General features: G+C 40.3%; 2 protein-coding genes across 2 annotated transcripts in view; both read left to right on the top strand.

Moving 5' to 3' along the window:
* LOC311493191 (zinc finger MYM-type protein 1-like) lies at positions 1 to 1950 on the top strand (the record flags this gene model as incomplete). The annotated part of the gene is made up of 1 exon (XM_084551752.1): positions 1 to 1950. One exon carries the CDS (start codon positions 1 to 3, stop codon positions 1948 to 1950), a length of 1950 nt encoding a protein of 649 aa, XP_084407878.1.
* A 4079-nt stretch (positions 1951 to 6029) lies between these two features.
* The window catches only part of LOC311493190 (uncharacterized protein), a gene marked incomplete at both ends in the record, with an annotated part of 214019 nt that continues 199043 nt past the window's right edge, over positions 6030 to 21005 (top strand). The window contains one exon of the mRNA XM_084551751.1: positions 6030 to 6192. Within this exon, the coding sequence (XP_084407877.1) occupies positions 6030 to 6192 (163 nt within the window). The remainder of the gene's footprint in view (positions 6193 to 21005) is intronic.

Below are 21005 nucleotides of genomic sequence, written 5' to 3'. Positions count from 1 at the left end.
ATGACGGGCTGCAATAAAACAAACAGGCTGTACTGCTGGAGTTGTTTACTTTTTACAACTGACAAGTCATCCACCTGGGTCAGCGGCGGATTTGTCAGCCTTACAAATCTGACAAAGTCAGCCCACCGACACCAAGATTCTGCGGCACACCTGCAAGCGACGGTCAGTTTGAAAACTTTTGGGGACACAAGAATTGATCTTCAGCTAGATGAGCAGCGCCGCAATCACACTACGGCCCACAACAACAAGGTCAGGCAGAACAGAGAGATCCTGAAACGTCTCATCAATGTCGTCACATTTCTTGGAAAGCAAGAGCTGTCATTTCGAGGACATGATGAAAGTAAAGATTCCGAAAACAAGGGGAACTACTTGGAGTTGCTGGAGTTTTTGGCGGAGTATGACAGCCCTCTGCGCTGTCATCTGGATTCGGCCACTGTTTTCATCGGCACCTCCAGCAAAATTCAGAATGACTTGATTCAATCAGTGGCAGAAGTAATGACCGAAGCAATGAGGGAGGAGGTGAGGAACACGCCCTTTGTCTCCGTTATGGTAGACGAGACAACTGACGTAAGTAACACCGCTCAGATGTCATATGTCCTGCGTTACACCACTGACGGCGGTGTGAAGGAGCGCTTTTTCCAGTTTGGTGATGTCAGTGGTGATAAGCGTGCAGAAGCCATAGCTGGTCAAGTTTTGGAGTTTCTGGAGGACTGTGCCTGCACCAATAAGGTAATTGCCCAGTGTTACGACGGAGCTGCAGTTATGGCCTCTGGACTGAATGGGGTCCAAGCTAAAATAAAGGAAAAAATACCACAAGCTCTCTTCGTTCACTGTTATGCGCACTGTCTGAACCTCGTCATGTCCCAAAGTGCTGCTAAAATCAAAGAGTGCAAAATATTTTTCTCCCACCTAAGTGGCCTCGCAGCCTTTTTCACAAAGTCAGCCAAACGCACGAAACTCCTGGATGAAATATGCCAGCGAAGACTGCCCAGAGTGACTCCAACACGGTGGAACTTTTCATCACGTTTGGTTTGCACTGTGTATGAGCGGAGAGAAGAACTCTTGGAGCTCTTTGAATTTATTGTTGACAACCACAGTGATTTTGATGATGATGCTGTACACAGCGCTGATGGATACGTGGCACTGCTGACGGGCTTCGAGTTCTGCTTTCTCCTCGCCACATTCAACTCAGTGTTCGCCTACTCCGACGTGCTCTTTGGGATCTTGCAGAATAAGGAGTATGACATGCAGTTCTGTTTGTCCAGCATCGATGACTTTTGCAGCACCACAGAGAGAGAAAAGGCCAAATTTGACTCCATCTATGAGGACACTGTGCGCGAAGTCGGGGGTCCCAGCGGGTGCAGGGCACGGAAAGTTGGAAATGTGCGTGCAGCGTACCAGCAGCTGCACAGTGAAATCCTGGACAACATTCTCACTCAGCTGAGGAACAGGTTCAAGGATCATGAAAAACTCATGTTCCTTGCCCTTCTGGACCCCAAGAAGTTTGCCTCATACAGAGAAAGCTTCCCCAACTCTGAGTTTCAGAGCCTCGCTGAAAACTACGGGCTGCACTTTGACCTCCCCAGGCTCAAGACTGAACTGACGGTCATGTACAACATGGCAAACTTTGAGGCAAGGAGCCCATCAGACCTGCTGCACTTTCTGACACTTAAAGAGCTGACTGAGAGCATGCCGCAGCTGTATCGCCTCACCTGCCTGGTGCTGACAATCCCCGTGTCCACCTCCTCCGTGGAGCGGTCTTTCTCGGCTCTGAAGCGCATCAAGACGCACGCCAGGAACAGCACTGGACAGGATCGCCTGGGAGCTTTGGCACTGATGTCCATAGAGAAAGGACTTCTTTTGGAGCTCAAATCAAAAGACAAACTTTATGACGCTGCCATCGCCCACTTCACAAAAAAAGACCGACGAATGGACTTCGCTTTCATGTAAGGTAGGCCTATGTTATAAGCCACCTTCTCAGCGCAAATTGCGTGATTTCATAGCGCTGTCCATGGTGATGAAATGAGCCTCGGTGTCCGTGTCAGCAGCGACACGGGGTGACATTCGGGGTGACTTCATTTTATATTTTCAGATTTTTTCTTTAGAGTAGGCTATGTTTATTTAATTTAGGCTTGTTAATATTAATGTTAATGTTATTGATGTTATGGTCTATTTGTTTACATTTATAGACGTTAATTAAAGGACTGCAGTTGTTAAACCCTTTCAAGTCATCGTACTGTTTCTTTTTTCCGTGATGATTTATTTTCTTGGCGGTGAAGGCCCAGCTGTAGTGCTCACGGTTCGCCACTGATATATATATATTATAGGTTAATTTTCCTTTTATTCGGGCATTAATGTAAAGCGCTATGCAACTTGTATGTATTTACAAGTGCTATATAAATGCATACAGTAAAGCAAACTAGTTTGCGGGTCAGAGTTTACCAAAGTTGAATTAATTTTCACTTCCACTTTTCTCTGGCGAGGTTCTTGCATCAGCTGATTAAATCTTTTGACACTGCTCATTGAATGTATGGGACAATGGACAACTGCAGTAGAATAAAGGCATCTATTTCAATAAATAACCGTTTGTTATTTTGCAAACACTCCTAAGCGAGTTAGTAACATCAATCCAGGGACGCACTTACTGTTTTGCATGCCACTATTAGTGATTAGTCCCCGGCCTGTGTCCGAGGGGCCTCCCTCCATATCCACAGCAATCTTGAACGTTTTCTCTGTTGACTCTGCTGCCAGTGGTTTTTCATCTACGTGATGCCAAGGTGGCTTTAGGCACAGTTATTTTCCTGCAAAGCGCTGACTGCTCGCTTCAACAGGTATCCATCCACCACAATGTGCGCACCCATTCACTCAACTGTTTGCATAGTTCTCCTCCTAGGGCGTCAACGGTTCCAGTGTAACCACTTGCTTAGATGATTCGGAGAATAGCACAATGTCTACAAGTGGTTTCCACAATATCTTTTGGAAATCTGATTTGCCTCCCACAGTCCACTCTCTTCTCTCTCTTCTCCTGTGGTAATGTGGGCAAGATGTGTAACATTAAGATTTTTAAGAGATGAGGCCGAGTATGGGCAGAAAATTGTTATGAACTGGTGGTTCTTTTTGAACAAACATATCTACGGTGCATTTTGGATTGATATTGCATACCAGTTCTAGGTTTTTTAGTGAGTGGGGAAAGGTGACATAAAGAAGTATACTCAAGTCAGACACAAAGCATACATGGAATTTTTAATGTACTGTTGATAGATAGCGGGTCAGGTGGCACCAGGAAAGAGCTGTTAAGAATAACTTTTAAAAACCAAATGAACATGATAACAATCTTAGAAAATGCATTTTGCTTTCTGTTTGTACACAGATCCATGTGTTTTAACTTGTAATGACATTCTAAAGTCACAGTTTGGTTGATGTCAGACAGTGCGTGTATTTGTCTAATTTGTGGTTAATATATCGCGGCTAATGCCATGCTCAGATAGTGATGGATGATTAACATAGTAAAAAGGTAATAAAAATATGATCATTCATGCCATCAAGACTGTTACGTGATTGCAGAATTTTGAAAGTTATAATAATTGCAGTCAAACTCTGTTTTAGTCTTGGTTGAATAAAATTGGTCAAATTCTGAGTCTAAAACTCATCTTGAGTTACAATTTTTATATTATTGCAGAAAGCTCCGTTATAACCACATTGGAAAGTAAATCTACACATCACCTTTGTGCAAACTTTTCTGTTTAATTCCATTGGATAGCATAAAGACTGTCATTTAGCAATACTAATGTCGCCATCACAATATTGCAGGTGTTAGTGTCCCTTGTTCCTTTAAATGTTTAAACGAGTTTAGGTAATAAGAAGCTAGTCTCAATCAGCTGTCAACAGAAAGTGCTATGGAGACGGTTACTGTGGCAATGTTGTGAGTGTAGTGAGGGGAGGAGGGGGAAATGAGGTCAGGGCTACAGGACAATCAGAGCAATGTGAGAAATCCAAGGGAGCAACAAAAGGAGTATACAGATTGAAAAGTAAGGTAAAGGACGAAGAAATGGAAAGTTCTACTTTAAAAGTGGCACAGGTTAGTTGTTGGTCTGAAAACTTGAAACCTCCTACTTTTGTCTGTGGTGTTGCTTGGTGTGCAGAGTTGCTAACCAAATACTGGTTGGTACTACTGCAGTTAGTAACAACACTGCAATGCAATATGAAGATATTGTTACCTAAACAGAATATAAATGCATGCCCAGAGTGAATTTATTATTTGTGAATTTATTATATGGACACGAGGGGTTTGCCCCACATGGGGTAAACATCAGGTGATGTGATGAATTCCCAGTAGTGACCAAAATGGTTTTGTGCATAATGAAATAATGACAAAAATGTGGATGTGGGTAGCACAAAGGTTTTTCTTATTGTTATTCTTAACAGCGTGAATCTGCCTCCGTCCATCTTGGTCATCGTCTTCTACTGAATAGATTCTGTGTTGTCAGTAAAGTTGGGGGGACGTAAACCTTCCCTCTTCATATTTTGTTACATCTCTCCAGCAAATTCTGCCAGAAACATATCATAGTGAAAAAATATAAACTTAAATGCTTCTGTAAAATCAGCTGAGTGGTATCAAATGGAGCAAGAAATGTCTTTGGCTTTGCTAGGGTTATGTATTGGATGTACGCAGAAAAGCTTTGAGCTTTTTCTTGTTGCAGAGAATTTGGTCAGCGTGCCACTGTCTTGTCAGCAATTTTTTTATTTTTTTAAAAAAAACTGCTAATCCCCAACTCTGTGTTTATTTCAAAATGTTGTGGTAGCCCTATCCCTGATTAGTGGATATGAATGTAGCAAATCAAGGCAGCAACTTAACTGCCAATCAGCTGCGAGCAGGAAACGTCTGAGCAAGTGTGGCAGAAAAATGAAAGTAATTAAAAGTGAGAAAAGTGAGCAAATCAAATCCTGCTTAGGGCCCTCATTAAGCTAAGGACAGCCCCGCATGCTTTGAAACTCATCTACATAAGAGAGAGATGAAACTGGTTGTTAGGCAGTGCCTGATAACATTTGTCTGTTGTGGACTGCGGAGGACCATCTGTAGTGTAACGGCAGATGCAGCTTCAAAGACCTCATTACTGCTTGTTTTGTGAAGTTGATTTGAAATTTCTCAAGATATAACTCAAATTGGACATTTAATGTGACTTTTAAAATGTTGTGTTGTGGAGGTGCATACCAGGTTAAAGTAAGCACGATTATAAAAGACTTGTTCTTTTGTAATTGATCTATTAACAGGAAAGACTTAAATCTCATCCCTCAGTAGAAGCTCATTAATCTATGCCGTGTATGTGCTCCTGGTTGGATAGGTTGTATCCCTGCATTGGGAGAAAGGGTGCCTTGGTCAAGTCCAGTCTTTATTAAGATTAATGAACAGCTTGACATTTTTAGTCCTCTGTCTGAATCGATAATTTTAATACTCATGAGGGCCAATGGGGATCTAAGCTTGTGGAACACACATTGTGGCCACAGGGCGCGTGTTAAATGTCCAAGTGGTAATCAATGCAAAGAAATTAGCTATTGATCTCTTATAGTTTTGTAATAGGTTATCTATTGGTTTGCTCTTTCGGAAAATTCCAATATCAGTCGGATGGAATTGTGCTTGTGATATTGCTGTGGGGTGTGTGTGTGTGTACGCGTGCGTGTACACTCGGCTTCCTTGTGGGTGCATGTGAATGCCGGGTCACATTCTAATTAGCATGGAGGGCAGACTGTAAATAAACATGTTGAGGAGCATATTGGTGATCTGCAGTTCATTACAAATAAGGCAGAGAACTTCTGATTATTTCATGCAAGCTTAATGCTGATTAGAAGATCACTGTTTATATACGGCTATAACATTTCCACTTTTTTCATCGCACTATATTTTAAGGCTATTGTTGATGGTGATGAACGGTGAATCTGAAATATATTTCGTGTGTTCATTTGTGTGGAACCGAGCAAACCTTATTACTTTTCCTTGTCTGTTTTCCCAGGGCACACAGAGTGAGTTGGATATGGATCTGCTTTGCTGGGGTAGTGGGGAGCTTGGCCAGACCGGACATGGCAGACCAGGGGACATCGGGCCATTGGAGTCCCATCTGAAAGACTTTACTGCGGCTGGGCTGGGCAGGGTGAAGCTGCTGGCATGTGGGTCCAGTCACTCTGTTGTGGTTACAGGTAAAGTTCCCCCTTCACTTGTAATTCTTTAAAGGGCATGTAGGAGAATGAACGTTTTCTGTGGGAATTTTGATTCCTATCTTATATGATTCTAAATTCACTGAATAATGAAACTGACTTTGTAAATAATTGGGCCTGGGTTTAAAAAAAAAAAGAAATTCTATGTTTCAAATCTGTCTTGATTTGATATTGATTCATAAAATCCTCGGATGGATTTTTAAAAAATTTCCTGCATCCTCTCGTTAGAAATCTTGTTGCACTCTTGCAAGACTGGTTTGGCACTTCAAATCAAACTAGATCACACAACGATATTAGTCCGTGTGTGAGCGGGATCTGTGACATGACAGAAGCTCAAACCCAGAGAGGAACGGCCAGGACTGAAAGCTGATAGGATTTAATAAATATGATGTCAAAGAGCAGCTGCCCAAAAGCAAAGCCATGTGAAATAAGTGTCAAGTAGAGGTAAAATATTGGGGAAAATACCGCAAATCTCTGGAACGTATGACAACATTAGTTTTGTGAAAATCTCTTTCATAACTAAGTATAGTTGTTTTGAAAGTAATTGATATTCAATCGAATCAGGATATTGTGAATCGTAAACAAGTCAATAATCAGAAATCGGGAGCAATGCCCAGCCCTAGAAATAATAATGTAATTAAGAAAGGAAAAGCAGAACGTTTCCTTCTCCAGAGGACACAGTGTAGCACGTACACTCACTTGCCAGTTTAATCTAGGTACAGTAGAGAAAACAAATTAATTCTAATTAAATAGTCTGTCATTAAATCTTAGGTTATGGTTTTCAGCATTTGTTTATCATAACCGAGGGAGCTGAGGTTTGTGGTGCTATAGAATTGTGTTGTATCAACATATGTTTCCATTTTTTTGACAAATCCGTTTTAGTCAGTGGACTTTGCTAAATAACAAACACTTTTATGTTTAATTCAATATAGTTTAACAGTTAGGAAAACAGTATCCTCCTAAAACATTTAATGCATCATCGATAACTCTCAAACACGTTGCCTTGCTTGTCTGAGTCAGACAGTCTCCTTCATTAAGCCTAGTTAGCATGATTCTTAATTTCATGTATAGCTCAGTGGGCAAAAGATTAAGACAGGAAGAGTCTGGGGTCTAGCATGCTCTTACCTTCAGAACAAAATTATTGTTTCCATTTTTCTGTTTATTAAATCAATAATCATGACGAATTGTGGCTTTGAACTGAATTGTGAGACTAAGCATTGACCATTGAATTGTCTTTTTATTACACAATTTCAAAAACACCAAAACATAAAAAAAAATGTAATTTTAAGTCTGGTATGTCTTTCAGTATTTATATGTTATTGGGACCAGCTACAAGAAGCTCCCTGATATACTCTTACTGATGGACATGTTTGTCCCATGTACTTTAACAAGATACAGAGAACAGGATTGTCTGGTGGCACATTAAGGAAGTATTCCATATAGATTTCAAATGCAGTTAGGCATAGGGTTAACACAGTGACACGAGTGTCTTCCTTTCCTTGCTCATGAGGTAATACTGGCCTACTTATTTGCCAATTTGATAGAAACCCTGATGACAGGAAGAGAGGAGTCTCCTTTAGTACATTAGCTGGCAGGAGTCATAAATCAGTAGCCTAGATAAGTCTTATAGATCAGCCCAACACAGGGATCCTATACCTCTACCATCATTACAGCGAAAAAGGTGACACTTTTGATTGATTAAAATGGCGCAGGCTAGCTTAGGCTAAATCATGTTAAGTGATGTGACATTGCAGTTTCACATATCATATTTCTGTCAAGACAATGATGGTGGAAGGCATTGTCAAGGCATGATATCTGACAACAGCAGACATCTGGAGGGACCGGAGGAGATTTATGGGAAGGTTTTAGTGGTCTGAGGGAGATGAGAGAGAGTAAAAAGTGGTCCTTTTTTGTGCATTGTCACTTCCAGAGTGACTGTAAATTTTACCCCAGTGCTGTTGGGAATCGGAGACATTTACACATCCTGACAAATTGCCTGCTGTAAAAGTATTTATTGGTCTTGTCTTCCCTTTATTCTTGGCCAACTCACAAACACATGCCCTCCCTCACAGACGTAGAAATATTTATCCACAGCAAATTTATGTGACACACGTTTATGTGGCGTACCTGAGCTATAGCCCACGATATGCCATAACGGTGTCATGTTGCGAGTGCTGGTCTCCTGTTAATGTTTTAATAGAGGAGGTCTTGAGTGGGTCATAATGGTTTTATGTCCGCCACATTGTCTCCAATCCTTAGCGAGTTGGTACACTCGGCTCTAAGAAGAGCTTATTTATTTATGGAAAATAAGCTTGAAAGAGAAATCCATGAGGTGCACAGAAAGGTGAAGAACACACACTGGTGAACTGTTAACTGATTTAAGGGTTGTCACACCAGTGATCATCACCAACCAAGGTGATTGGCTGTTAACAAGGCTGGCCTTAAGGCAAACTCTCACAGTGAATACTTTATTTTTGGCTTGACTCTTGTTTTTGTGTTCAGATTGCAGATATGGCCGTCTTGTAATTACGGAGTATATTTCCACCTGGACTAAAGCTATAGACCGTAAATGGTAATTTATATTGTAGTTCATGCATCTTGTCCACAGATATGGGTGGAGATTACTTTTGAGTACACTTGGTCTCTTCTGTTGATTTTTTTGTCCATGTTCAAACATTGCTTCACATTTTAGAAAAAGCATTACATATTGTTGCCACTGGGTGGCACTGTGAGACTGCCAATGAGAAAAAATGGCAGAGGAGAGTAGGTGGGGGTATGTGGGAAAAGGGAGGCTCACACTTACCTCACACAGACAGAGCTATAATTTACTAATAGTGTGGGAGCCGCCATTGCTGTTATCTTTTAATAGATTTGTACGGGGGAAAGCAGGTGCCTGTTGTTAATGCGTCCAATTGCCCAAGTTGCCTACAGAATTTAGGGCATCCATCACTGTCGTCGGCGGTGACACCCTGTCGTTCTACTTCATGCGGCGGGCCGGCCGGGCTGGGCTGGTAACAGATGAGGCTTCTCTCTCCTCCAGACGCCCACAGTCACACAGAGACAACCACCATACGTGCCTGCACATGCATACGCACTCAAAAACACTGCTATACCACATTCGTAGAGGGCAAACTAAACTCATATCTATTACTGCAGGGAGTGAATATGTTTATAGTGTATATGGATATGATATTTAATCAGAATTAAATTAAATACAAAAATTATCATCATTATGCATACAAAGATATGGTTAAACCATAAATGAATGACTTTTGGAAAATTGTTTATACTGCTTTAAAACTCAGCTCATTATCATGAAGGATTTAATCCAACTTAGTTTCTCAATATAAATAAAACTTCCCCTTTATTTAATAATAATTTTTTTAATGTGTCCTACATTTCTTTTTCCAAATGGCAATTTTATTTTACAGTGTCACTTGTTATCACAGTGACTGTCACTTATTGCCACTGTTTTTGACTTGTACACCAATATACTGATCCTTTGATATTGATTAGTTTCCCTGAATCGCCTTCTCCTGACCTCTTCTGTTGACTTGAATTTAGTTATATGAGGCAAAAGTGCCTGGTGAACGGGACGGCAGATGGGACTGAGCTTGGTATAGCATGTAGTATGTATATAAAAACGGACGATGCGTCTCCGCTTCATGCAGATCGTTATGACTCCGTAAGCGGCACACAAGCCCTTAACCCAACAGGTAGATCGCCACTGAGAGGTAAACCAGCCAAAATTAGCAGGTCACTAGCTGGTCACAGACATTTTCACAGTGTTTCAGTAATGTAGCTGCTTTCAAGTTTTTAATGAACTTTGACAGACTTTGGCTAAGTGGATCATTTGCTGTTACCTCTTGTTATATTGGACTATTTGCCATCATGTTGACTCCTGGCATTTGTTGAGGGCATTTACAATTTCTAGAACACAATAATACATCCAGGTCTACAAATTGGTGTGGCCATCTAAAAAAAAATATTGATTTGACACTTATAATCATTAAATATTATTGTGCAAGCTAGACCCAGTCAGTGGCATTCCTTTAAGATATCTTAGATTATTTTGCTCTACCTTGTGAAGCAGAAGCAGCAGGAAAGGTTGAAGATCATCCCCTGAGTCCACCCAACCACAGAAAAAAATGTGAGGGTTATTTTTGGTTTCTGTGTTAATGTGTCCGTAGTTATTTTAGCCAGAAGCACCAAGGGGTTTGATGTATTACGTAATATAGTCTTTATCTTAAATAAAAAAATGTCATAATTTAAATCTGATAAATGTTTTAAGCTCTTTCTGTACCTGTTGTAAATAGTTTTGACTGTGACATAGAACTTTACAGGACATTTCTGAGTCAATATCACGCCAAAGAACTTGCATTAGAAATATTATTCACTGAAAACTACAGAATTGGCGCCCACATTACCAATACCTTCGTCTTTCTTTATTATATAGTTCTCTGGGCAATTGCTGACTTTTCAATGACTGGGATTTTATGTGTGTGCATTTTGAGTTTATATGAAAAATACGTCATAGTTGTAGGTTTAAAACTCCTTGAGTAGTGCCAGTTGAAATGAAATGAATAAACTGGCTATAACAAATAACTTTTCTAATGCAGCGGTTCTACAGTAGGCTGTAAATTTAGCTTTAATTTAACTAGCCAGAATCAAATCAATAAATCAATAAATCTTGATCTGAAATTTAAATCTATATTTTATGTAAACTCCAGTTTTATTTTTATGTTATTTGTCATTTTACGGTTACACATACTTTTATTTAATTTAATATTTTGAATTTTAAACCCTTTTGTACTTCAGACATACTAAAGAAGTATCACAAAATGGAAAACATGTTGCACATTTTTTATTTAAAATATTTTTTTGTGTAGTTAGCGAAAGAAAATGCCATTAAAAAATACTCTTAGTAAACTTTGCCCCCCATTGCTTTGAATTCTTGACCTTGTAGCTGCACCCTTGAGCTTACCCAGGGGCACCATGTTGCTTGCAGGTTTGCCCTCCGCCCTGGAAAACACTCCATGCAGCTGTGTTTCTTTAGACCCAGGCTGAGAGTTGGAGGGTATACAGAGGTGCCTGCTAATACCTTGTTAGGGCTGTTTCAGTTGCTGGGTCTCGGTGAGGTCACTGTCAGTACTGCTTTAGTTCGAGGCCCTTGATCTGCTGCATGTTGTATGAAGCCAAGGACTCATGTGCTGGCCGCTTGTGACCTATGGGTTTCTGCTGGAGGCTTCGCTCTTGTGACTCCCATGGCTGTTTCATGTTGGATGTTTAACTTGGGTCAGAAATTTTTATTTTGATTTAGGTCTTTGAATGATACAAGGCGAGACAAAGTAATATTTTATATATAACATTTTTAAAGCTTTTTTATTTTGTAGAAAGTTGTGTCAGGTGATGACAGCAATTCAAGATGCTGTCCCAGAAAAGGACAGACAGAGGACTGAGCTGTAGGGTTAGGCTATTTCTTTCTTTCTTTTTTTTTTTTTTTTTTTTTTACACCCTCACCTTGTTTTTTCTTCACGCCTTTTTTTCCATATGAGTTGTGAGCCTTGGTAAGGCCTTGGTGTCAGGTGTTAAACAGCATATGAGGGCTCTGACCCAGCTTCCTAACCCTCTCTTCCTCTCTGACATCTCTTTTAACATAAAACAGAGCCTCTACTCACGCCATAATTGTAACCATCACGTTACTTTTGCCCAGTTTTTTCCAGTATATCCCATTCTCTGTATGCTGTTTATGACCAATGCACCATGTGTATGCTCTCCTCATAGCTTAACTGAACTCATAGTACATTTCTCAACTCAAAACTGTGTGATGACTTCATGCGAATGTCGGCGATAAAGGAGATTGTCTTTCCAGAGTGCATAATATTATACAACTTGTCAGTAAATGCGAGTATTGACACAGCTTCTGTTCTTTCAGTCATCATAAAAATCCTGCAAATCTCTGCAAACATGGAGGTGCACATAGCTCTGCCTATTCCATTTAACGACATCCATTAAAATTGAGTACAGCAGACATTGTTTGCTCTGAATTATTATGTTCCGAAATCCAATAAGTTTTTGAAATAATAAACTAATGTAAACCAACATAAATGGACAATTGACCTGCCGTCTACCTGATCCTTATTTGCATTCACGGCACTGTTTTCTCTGTAGAATCAAACGGATGCAGAAAGTGTGAGAAAGCTATGGGCAGAGCAGAGCAGAGCAGGGCAGGGAAGAAAAAATCCTCAAGGTGCACGCATGACCCTCTTTTTCTGCCTTAAGGATTCTTCTGGAAACGTATAATTCACTTGGACTGTCAGGAAACTGTGTTGTTAATATAGAGACTTATTTTCTCATTTTCCCTTTCTTCCCGTTTTTCTTTCCATCCATCTGTGCCTGTAGGCAAATACACCTTTACCTATGTATTTTATTGTCTTGTTTAATGTTTGTCAAAGCGTGCAATATATTTCTATAATACTAGGAAAGTATTGGCTATCCTCTGCATGACAACTCCAATATGTCTACTTGGGACCGGGCACTGAAGGAAGCTTTGATAATAATTTACCGTTTAGCTGTGTTGATATTTTTCTTTGATTTCCCAGTTGGGAAAGGTGATCGAGGGGAAAAAGGGGAAAAATAACCCCGTCCTTCCTTCTTATCTTCTGTGTCACTTATTTCTTTATTTCTTTTGAGCCCCCCCCGGCCCCATACTAATTTGGTTGAGCAGGTTAAGCATTTAGTTTTGTACTCGTTGCTTTTTAAGCTTAATCATAGAACAGAAGTTGCCTTAATATGTGCTTAAGGCTTTCTCAGCGAACCATGGTGCACTTGAAAAATGTAGTCGACCATCCTGCTAGCTCCACCTTTCTTTCTCTTCCTCTTTTGCATCACTGCAAAAAAAAAAAAAAAAAGACAAACGTGATGCTGAACAAAAGATGGGGGAAAGTCTTGCCAATTAGCGGCTAATGAGACAAGCTTGTGAGGATATCCAAATCCTCAACGTGTTAACGTTTACAACCCCCCCCCTCCCTCCATCTCTCGACTCCTTCAGCCTATACCTCCCCCATCTGCCCTTGCACCCAGCCTTTTTGAAAGGCGGCGAGGGCACCTCTGAGGCCCTCTGTGTGATTATTCACACATGGCTGTGGCCCTGGTGCTTTGAGCGCAGAATAGGAGAGCAAGAAAGAAATGCCTCATGTATGGATAATGTAAAAATGCTCTGCTGACACATGGCCAAGGCTCTCGTCTTAGTTTTTTCTCTTTTAATTTCACTTGTCCCTTTAACCTCCCCAAAACACACCCGCCCACCTACACACCAACACAACGCTACCTCATCTTCTGTAGCTAGATTCATAGATCCAATAAGGCGCTCTGTCCCCCACCATCCGGTCTCAATTTTACTTAATATAGTAAAGCCAGGAATTGGATGGGTGGGTTGTGGTTGGGACGCTGGTAAGGGAAACACATTTGATAAGTGAAAAATAATATGCCAAGAGAAAAACCAGCCATCCCAGTTGCCTTTGACATGCTTTTTAACAGAGATGTCTGTGTTGGAAGTGAAAATAAAATCTGCTTTTGTAATAGAGATCTTTGGACAGCCTTGAATGATTTGCCACTACTCCTTTCCGGACTCATTTTCTCCAGAGTCCGTGTTGGGAGTGTGCTCGGAATCTCAGTGGGAAAAATCAAATGTGAGTTGGCCTGGAAGTGTTGCAGTAAACAGTGAGAAAAGCAAACACAGGCCAGATCAGGGAATATCGTGCAGTGTAGTGTTTGGACTAAAAAACAGAAATGTGTAATGGAACAGCACATATTTCTCTCTCCAAAGGGACTTCTAATTGATTCTGTGCTTCATTACTGGCTTTCTCGTGGAGAACTGGACATCTCACTTTTTGTACATAAACAGAACAACACACATTTAAATGGATGCCACGGTTATTATTGCGATGCAGTTCTCGCAGCATTTGGCAGCACATGATTGCTTTATTGCTTTAGTTTTTCTTAAATTGCATTATTTTTCCATGAAGGTAGCAGGGAGTAACAGTTTGAATACAACCTTAACCTTGACTGAAACAATTAAATGAAAAGCAGAGAATTGAAAGAGAGAGGGAGAGAGAGGGAGAGAGAGAGAGATTTGGGAACACAAAATAATCCAGCGCTCCACTTGATGTGTTATTTGTCAGGGGCAGTACATTTGTGCATGTTAACTAACTGTGCCACTGGACTTGGCCCTGCTCGTAATAGGGTTCCAGCGCAAACATTTTCTCTCAGGGATTTTCTATTATTAATTCTGTCTGAACACATCCATAAATGAATAATGAAATAAATAATGAAAACGTTATTACTTTTGGCAGCTGGGTCATTTCTCGTTTCCTGCTTTTTCCTCCGCTTGTTTCCTAATTAACTTTCCAAGGAGTTGTCCTCCTTTTCACAAAATACATTTCATCAGTGTGGTAGGCGCCTGGAAGTGAGGCGGACACACTGTTGTGAAAAGACAACAACCAGAACAATACACGCGTCCTTCACTGGTTTTGTTGTCATTGTCAAAGGAAATGAATGAAATATACTTTGAAGTAAGTTGCACGCAGCTGGCACACAGCTCTGTAGCTGTTTTCTGTCACAACAGGTGGACTGAAATGCAGCATTGTGATCGTGAAGTACGAAAATTTTTAAACTTGCCTGTTCCAAAATGTGTACCTAATATTAACATTACTGACCAGTTAACCCAGGTTAACATGTTTTGTGTGTCACTGTCAGTGCGTCTTGCAATATATTATTCGGTAAATGGAGGTTCCTCCCTCCCTTCCCAGCCCCGCCAACACTCCTCTCCCTCCTTTCAGAGGGCTGCCCTATGCCCCTCGCCATGCTGTTAAAGGCTTGTGTGCTGGGACAGAGTCTCGGCGATAAGTAGCCCTCATTTAATATGGATCTTAAAGAGGGCAGTAAAGCTAAAGCCTCAGTAAAAGTCCCCCCCACCCCATCCCTCCGGCATTGCTATATAGATGACTCTTCTCTCTCTCCTCATTAGAGTCATTGCAACTCTTTCAAACTGTTCCTTCCCTTCTCTCTGCGTTTTACTGTTAATTAGTTTGCTTTGTAAGGTTAGACGTGCGGACGGAGCAACTTTGGGAGTGTTTGGCTGCCATCTGTGTGCGTACGGCTCTAACTATGTACAGATGGTGTGTGCTCACAGACAGGTTGCTTCTTGTGTGGAAAAAATGCACGAGAGACGGTTTTGGTTATTTTAACAAGATTTATGGCCATTCTCACAGGTAACTGTTAAGCCGTAATGATGATTGTTAGTCAGCTGTCAAAAAAGCTTAATTTAAGAGTAAGAAAGAAGAGAATGTATATTTCTTTGTTTGCACATTCTCGACGATGAATCGTTTTGAGAAATGTACAAATTCCTGAAAAATTAGCTTAGTTAGATTTTTAACGGTGAAACATATTGAACTAATTGCGCTGCGGCCACTTCAGAGGAGCGCTAAAACATTTGGTCAAGTTAAAATACCATTAGTCACTTAGTGAACCAGTGAACCAGGTAAGTAGAGAAAAAGGCAGAGAGTGGCGAATAATTGCTTGACAAGGTCACAAAATTAGAAAACATAACCAAATAAGAAGCTGACTGACTTATTCATGGTTTTCACTCCTTGAACTTAAGTGTAATATTCAAACCCTGCGAAGTTTACCTTAAATGACACAATTCACATTGTTGTAGAATTTTCTAAAAAGACTGAAGACAAATATATAGCTTTTAATTTAGCATCACTTTTATTTTTTTCCCCTTCTTGGCCTGCCTTCAAGGTGCCTCTAGCTGGTGGGAAACCTGCCCTTGTCAGTTGCAGTTCAGTGCCTAATGCTTTCTACTGGGCATTGTGAGTGACCCTCCCACAATTAAAAAAGGGTTAGCAAAATTATGGTTGGCCTACTGCCACATACTTTGTGACTTAGCTGTGGTCACAGACGGATTCTGGGCCCGGAGTACCCAAAACTTCCCTCACCAGCTCACTGCAATTGCCTGGCGTAATTAGCAAATTGAAGGAAATTTAGGAAGGAGGAAGCCTTGCTCTTTGTCGAGGAAACAGAGCGAAGACATAAGTGTAGGCTTCTTACGTTTAACTCAAATTCAACAGACGCCCTTTTGTTGACAATGTCGCTTTCTTTGCTTGTACTTTCTGCAGTGATGTTGAAGAAGAGTAAAATCATGTGTTTATCAGCATATTTAATATGTTCTCTAAGTGTATTGGATAGAACATGACCTGTTTTTTGAGTTTTTACAGGTTTCTAGAAACAAAACTTTTCCACTAGATTTTTTTGGTACAAATACTTTTTGGTAGAAAATCCATATATCTGTATGCTTTAGGAGGACGTAAAATGCTTATTCGCTATTCAAATGGAGATGAAAGTGAGAAGACTACATGTAACTAGACATGAGGAAAAAGATGGGCATTTTCGCAGTAACGTCACAGTTTTGTCAAACACCATCAAATGAAGGTTTATTAACGATTATAATTTGCTGTGCTGACACCTTTTTTCATGATGAGATGGAGCGTTGAGGCTGGGCTGCTGAGAGGTATTGCAGTGCGCTGTCAGCGCTTATGGAGTCGGTTAGAAGAGAATCTGTCATTTCATTAGATTTGTAATAACGTTATTTATTATCATGTATCGATGCATGTTACTTGGCGAGACGGGTCACAAATAACGTATAGACATTTATGCTACTCAGTGCTTTTTTCCTCATCTGCACAATTGTGTAAAATGCTGAAAATTAGAAAGGTGTAACATTTAAGACTACAAGATGCAATACATTTTAACACTTTGCTCCTGTTTAGTACTCACCTTGACTGAATCCGTAAACACATCAACATTTCATTAGTGTCATAAAATAGCTTACTAATGACTGCAAATCGATACAGCAATTTAAATGTATAATGGAAAACCTAATTTGCCGCAGCTACGTGGCATTTTTCAATGACAGCCGCCTTGATTTTCTTTTTTAGAAAAGCTTCAGACCTTGCCGTCTGCGAAGGGAATCCTCCACAAATGACTGAGAAAGCAGGCCAAAAATTGTAGGGGAAAAAAAAAGATTGCTTTGTTCATTTCTTTCCCCTCCTCTTTCTCTCTTTCCCACTCTCCCCAAGGTTCTATTAGGAAATAGATCCCAGGTGTTCGATAAGCCTGTAGTGGACATGACAGCAGTGCAATCAAGTGTATAAATTTAATTGCAGGCTCATTTTGTGCCGTTTATTAGCCGTTTAGGGGCACATCGCTCCACTTGAACCCTGTTATTGCCAGACAGAACAGCTGTTTGGTTCCTTTTGTCTCATTGCATAGTTTTGAAAAAGTGCACACTTTAATGCCAAATGTTGCATATATGCTGTATAAAGTGTATATGTATATTTGCAATCGGAATAAGCAGTAGCCTGGAAAATTATATTAATTTGCATAACTTTTGTTGTCATTAGAAAACTAAAAAGCATAAATTGTCAAAATGGATAAAAAAATGTTAAATTATCTAAAAATAGATCAAATATTGTTGAAAAAAAAAAAAAAAAGGCAAATCAGAATAAGTATACGTAGTTCATTTCACTTTTGCAGAATTGCCTTAGCCTGCCCTCTATCTTTGCAGCTGGACGCTGCCACACACTGAGAGACCTGCATGAATACTTGCTTTGGTTGAAACCTTCTTCTGCTGCGACACCCCATTAATAAAAAAAAAAAAAAAAAAAAAGCCCAGAGAAAGCTGTGTTAATTGTTACCATGCACTCGGCCTCGCCATTCCTATAAATCATCCTACTAATTGCGACAAATTGTGGGCTGACATTAAGCTATGATTCCGAACTGGCAAATATTCATCAACATTGGAACTAGCCCCATAAAACACAGAGCCGGCCGTTTCCCAGGCTTAACATATATCTACCATCTAACTCCCCCATTATTTATGGATCTTACTTGTCCTCAGCGTTTAAGTGCTGCATTGTGAGTGAATGAGACGCCATCTTGTTTATTTATTATATCCCTGGATAAAGCCCGAGCAGTGGCAGTCGTGTGACCAGCCGCAGACCTTGTTATGCATGTTACCCTTGAAGCCTTGTGTGTTGCACTCGCTGCTCTAAAATGATTACTGCGTTGCCTGTCATAGCAAAATCACCTTTAAGCATTTCTGTAAATGCTGCTTAGATTGTAGCAGTAAGATGTGCACTCCTCTGTTCATATGTCTGACAGTTTCTTTGGAAATAATTAGCTTGAAACAAACTGTCTGAAATTAAAAAGAAATATATACATAAATATATATGTTTCTTCATATTATAACTACATTTTCAGTATTATTTACCAAATTCTCATTACCGCAGTGGGTACTTAGAATGTGCTTGATTCGTCGCCAAGCAGTCATATGTCGGAGCATTTAACCCCCCATGCGATGTTTATTTCATGCAGACAAAAGGCTAGTTAAATCTCTTTCTCTACGGTCTGACAGTCACCATAACTGTCACTGCAGATGATCTATTTCACAGCCCGATGCATTACTACCACTAATGTTTCACGATGCTGCCAATTCACCCTGGTACTGTTCAAAACACCAACTGTATGTGTCAAAACAGTACTTAATAGGCTGTCCCCCAGGTGTGCATCAGCAGCTAAAGATGTTGGGGCTAAAGGTCGGGGTCTGATTTGTTATGTGGGAGTTCACGTGGAATTTTGATGCGAACTGATCAATTCCACACCCCCAACATGCACATAAATCAATTCTGCATCTGGAAGGAAGGTGGTATACATGTGTGCACGCGGTGTGCGAGCGCACGTGTGGACAGGAACAAATGGACTCATGCAGACCATAGTGCAATTAATCATAAATCTCTTTCAGAATTATGTGAGCATGTTTTTATCGCCTCGTCTTCCCTTATTACCTTTTCCCCTTCGTCCATTCCTCTGTTTTAAATTGCTGAGATCCTAGCTGGCTTGATAGACCACAGTAACTGGCACTACCATGGGGATAGGGGGCGATTGTCTAAAGAAAAAAAAAACACCCTTCCTTTTGACAATGTTAAGCATTGACGGGCTTATTACTGTGTTCTCTGATTCAGCTGGATGTGTTCAAGGATCTTCTCTCCGGTGAAAAAGGTCAGCTGCTCTTAGTTGTGCTCAGCTAGAATACTAATACTGTCCTTATTCAAATGATCTGCTCCAGCGCTTATTAAATTGATGGCCCAGGCGCTCTAATTTAATAGTGTTGCAGTCCAGGAGAGGGACACAGCTGCAGTCACCGGTGAATTAGGTGCTTCTGAGGCAAAGTTCAAGCAGGAGCCTCCTCTGCTTTTGGGATGCATTTTTCCCAGCAAATTAGCAGTCAGTGGCACTGCGCAATTAATTAGTGCAAACCAGGAAAAGCTTGTCATTTAATAAGGTGCTTTTTTCCCACTCACACCTCTCCCACACACAGAAATATCTCTCCCTGTCTTACCATGCTTCATTCCCTCCCTTAATCCCACCCTTCTTTTTTTTGTCCGTGTGTCTGTTTTCTTCTACACCCTCCTCTTTTCCATTCCACTTTACATAAACAGAAGAAATTGATCCATTAAGTGGTGTGCTATTAATACCATTTAATGTATGTCTGGTTAAATGAAAGCAGTGGGCTGGGTATGTCTGTGGCGTCAGAGTTTGAGAGCTCCCCCTGAGTCGGGTAGAGAGTGTAAAGACGGGACATGTGCTGATTGTTTCATCCAGTCGATAACTGTGACTGTTTGATAGTTTAAAGGCAGGTGGATAATCGCACGGCAACACAAAGCATCTTCAGGTGCCCGAGTGTGTGTATGTTTGTGGGAGCTTTTTAAGTGCACCCATGCATTGTTGATACTCCGTGTGTGTGTGTCCATATGAAACCCATAAAGATGTGCTTTTCAGTGGTTAATTGCACTTCACTTTAAGAGGCAATAAATTGTATGGGATGTGATGTGGAATCCAGAGGTTTGCAACCTTAGCCAAACAATTACGCAAACGACACATCATATTACCCCTTTGTGTGACCTTCAGAGATGCTTTAAATTAATCTCATCTCCTCACTGCACTTCATAAGGAGCAGAACTTCGTAAGTGAAACATGCAACATTACATGCACTTAAAATTACCTACTGATTGGAGGATGTTCACTAGAAAATGGGAAATCTTGGGAAAATGAAAACCTGAATATGTTTACATGGTGTATTTGATAAGAAATTAAACTTGAGCTGCTTAGTGAGCATCTTCACTACTATGGTGTGGATGAGAACGAGTACATTTTTCTTCACGGCTACAGAAACGGAATGGTGCACGATGGAAATTATGGTTATGTACGAATTGTTGCATGCCGTGCAGAATCTCCCTCCACTTGTACGTTTACTCTCAATAGAACCAGGCTGTATTCCCTGGTCTTATTGTTTTCCATCAAAATTTAATCCCACTGTTTTGAGCTTTAAATATTATTTTTATGTCTGTAACTGCATGATAAAGTTAGAAAGCACAATTACAAAAGTGACTGATTAAAAATAAAATATTCCAGTTATAGCTGGGTTGATTTCTGCATGTTTATGGATAGGAGGGACACATCTCTTATTGCAGAGTTGCAGTAATACATGAAATACATTTATGCCCCATAGATATTATATTAATAAGTGACAGTTTAAAAAAAGACCGTATGAAGAAACATGTTATAACTCTGCTGAAACATGAAGTGCTAAGCTTTTTAAAGGATATTCTAATAGACTATTCTTCTAATAGTATTGATCAAGAACTCGATCTGTGACACTCCTACTATTTTCA

The sequence above is a fragment of the Chelon labrosus genome (assembly GCF_963514085.1).
Source record: "Chelon labrosus genome assembly, chromosome: 9".
NCBI lineage: Eukaryota > Metazoa > Chordata > Actinopteri > Mugiliformes > Mugilidae > Chelon > Chelon labrosus.
The sequence above is the reverse complement of the archived record's forward strand: the minus strand, read 5'-3'. Positions and strand labels throughout refer to the sequence as shown.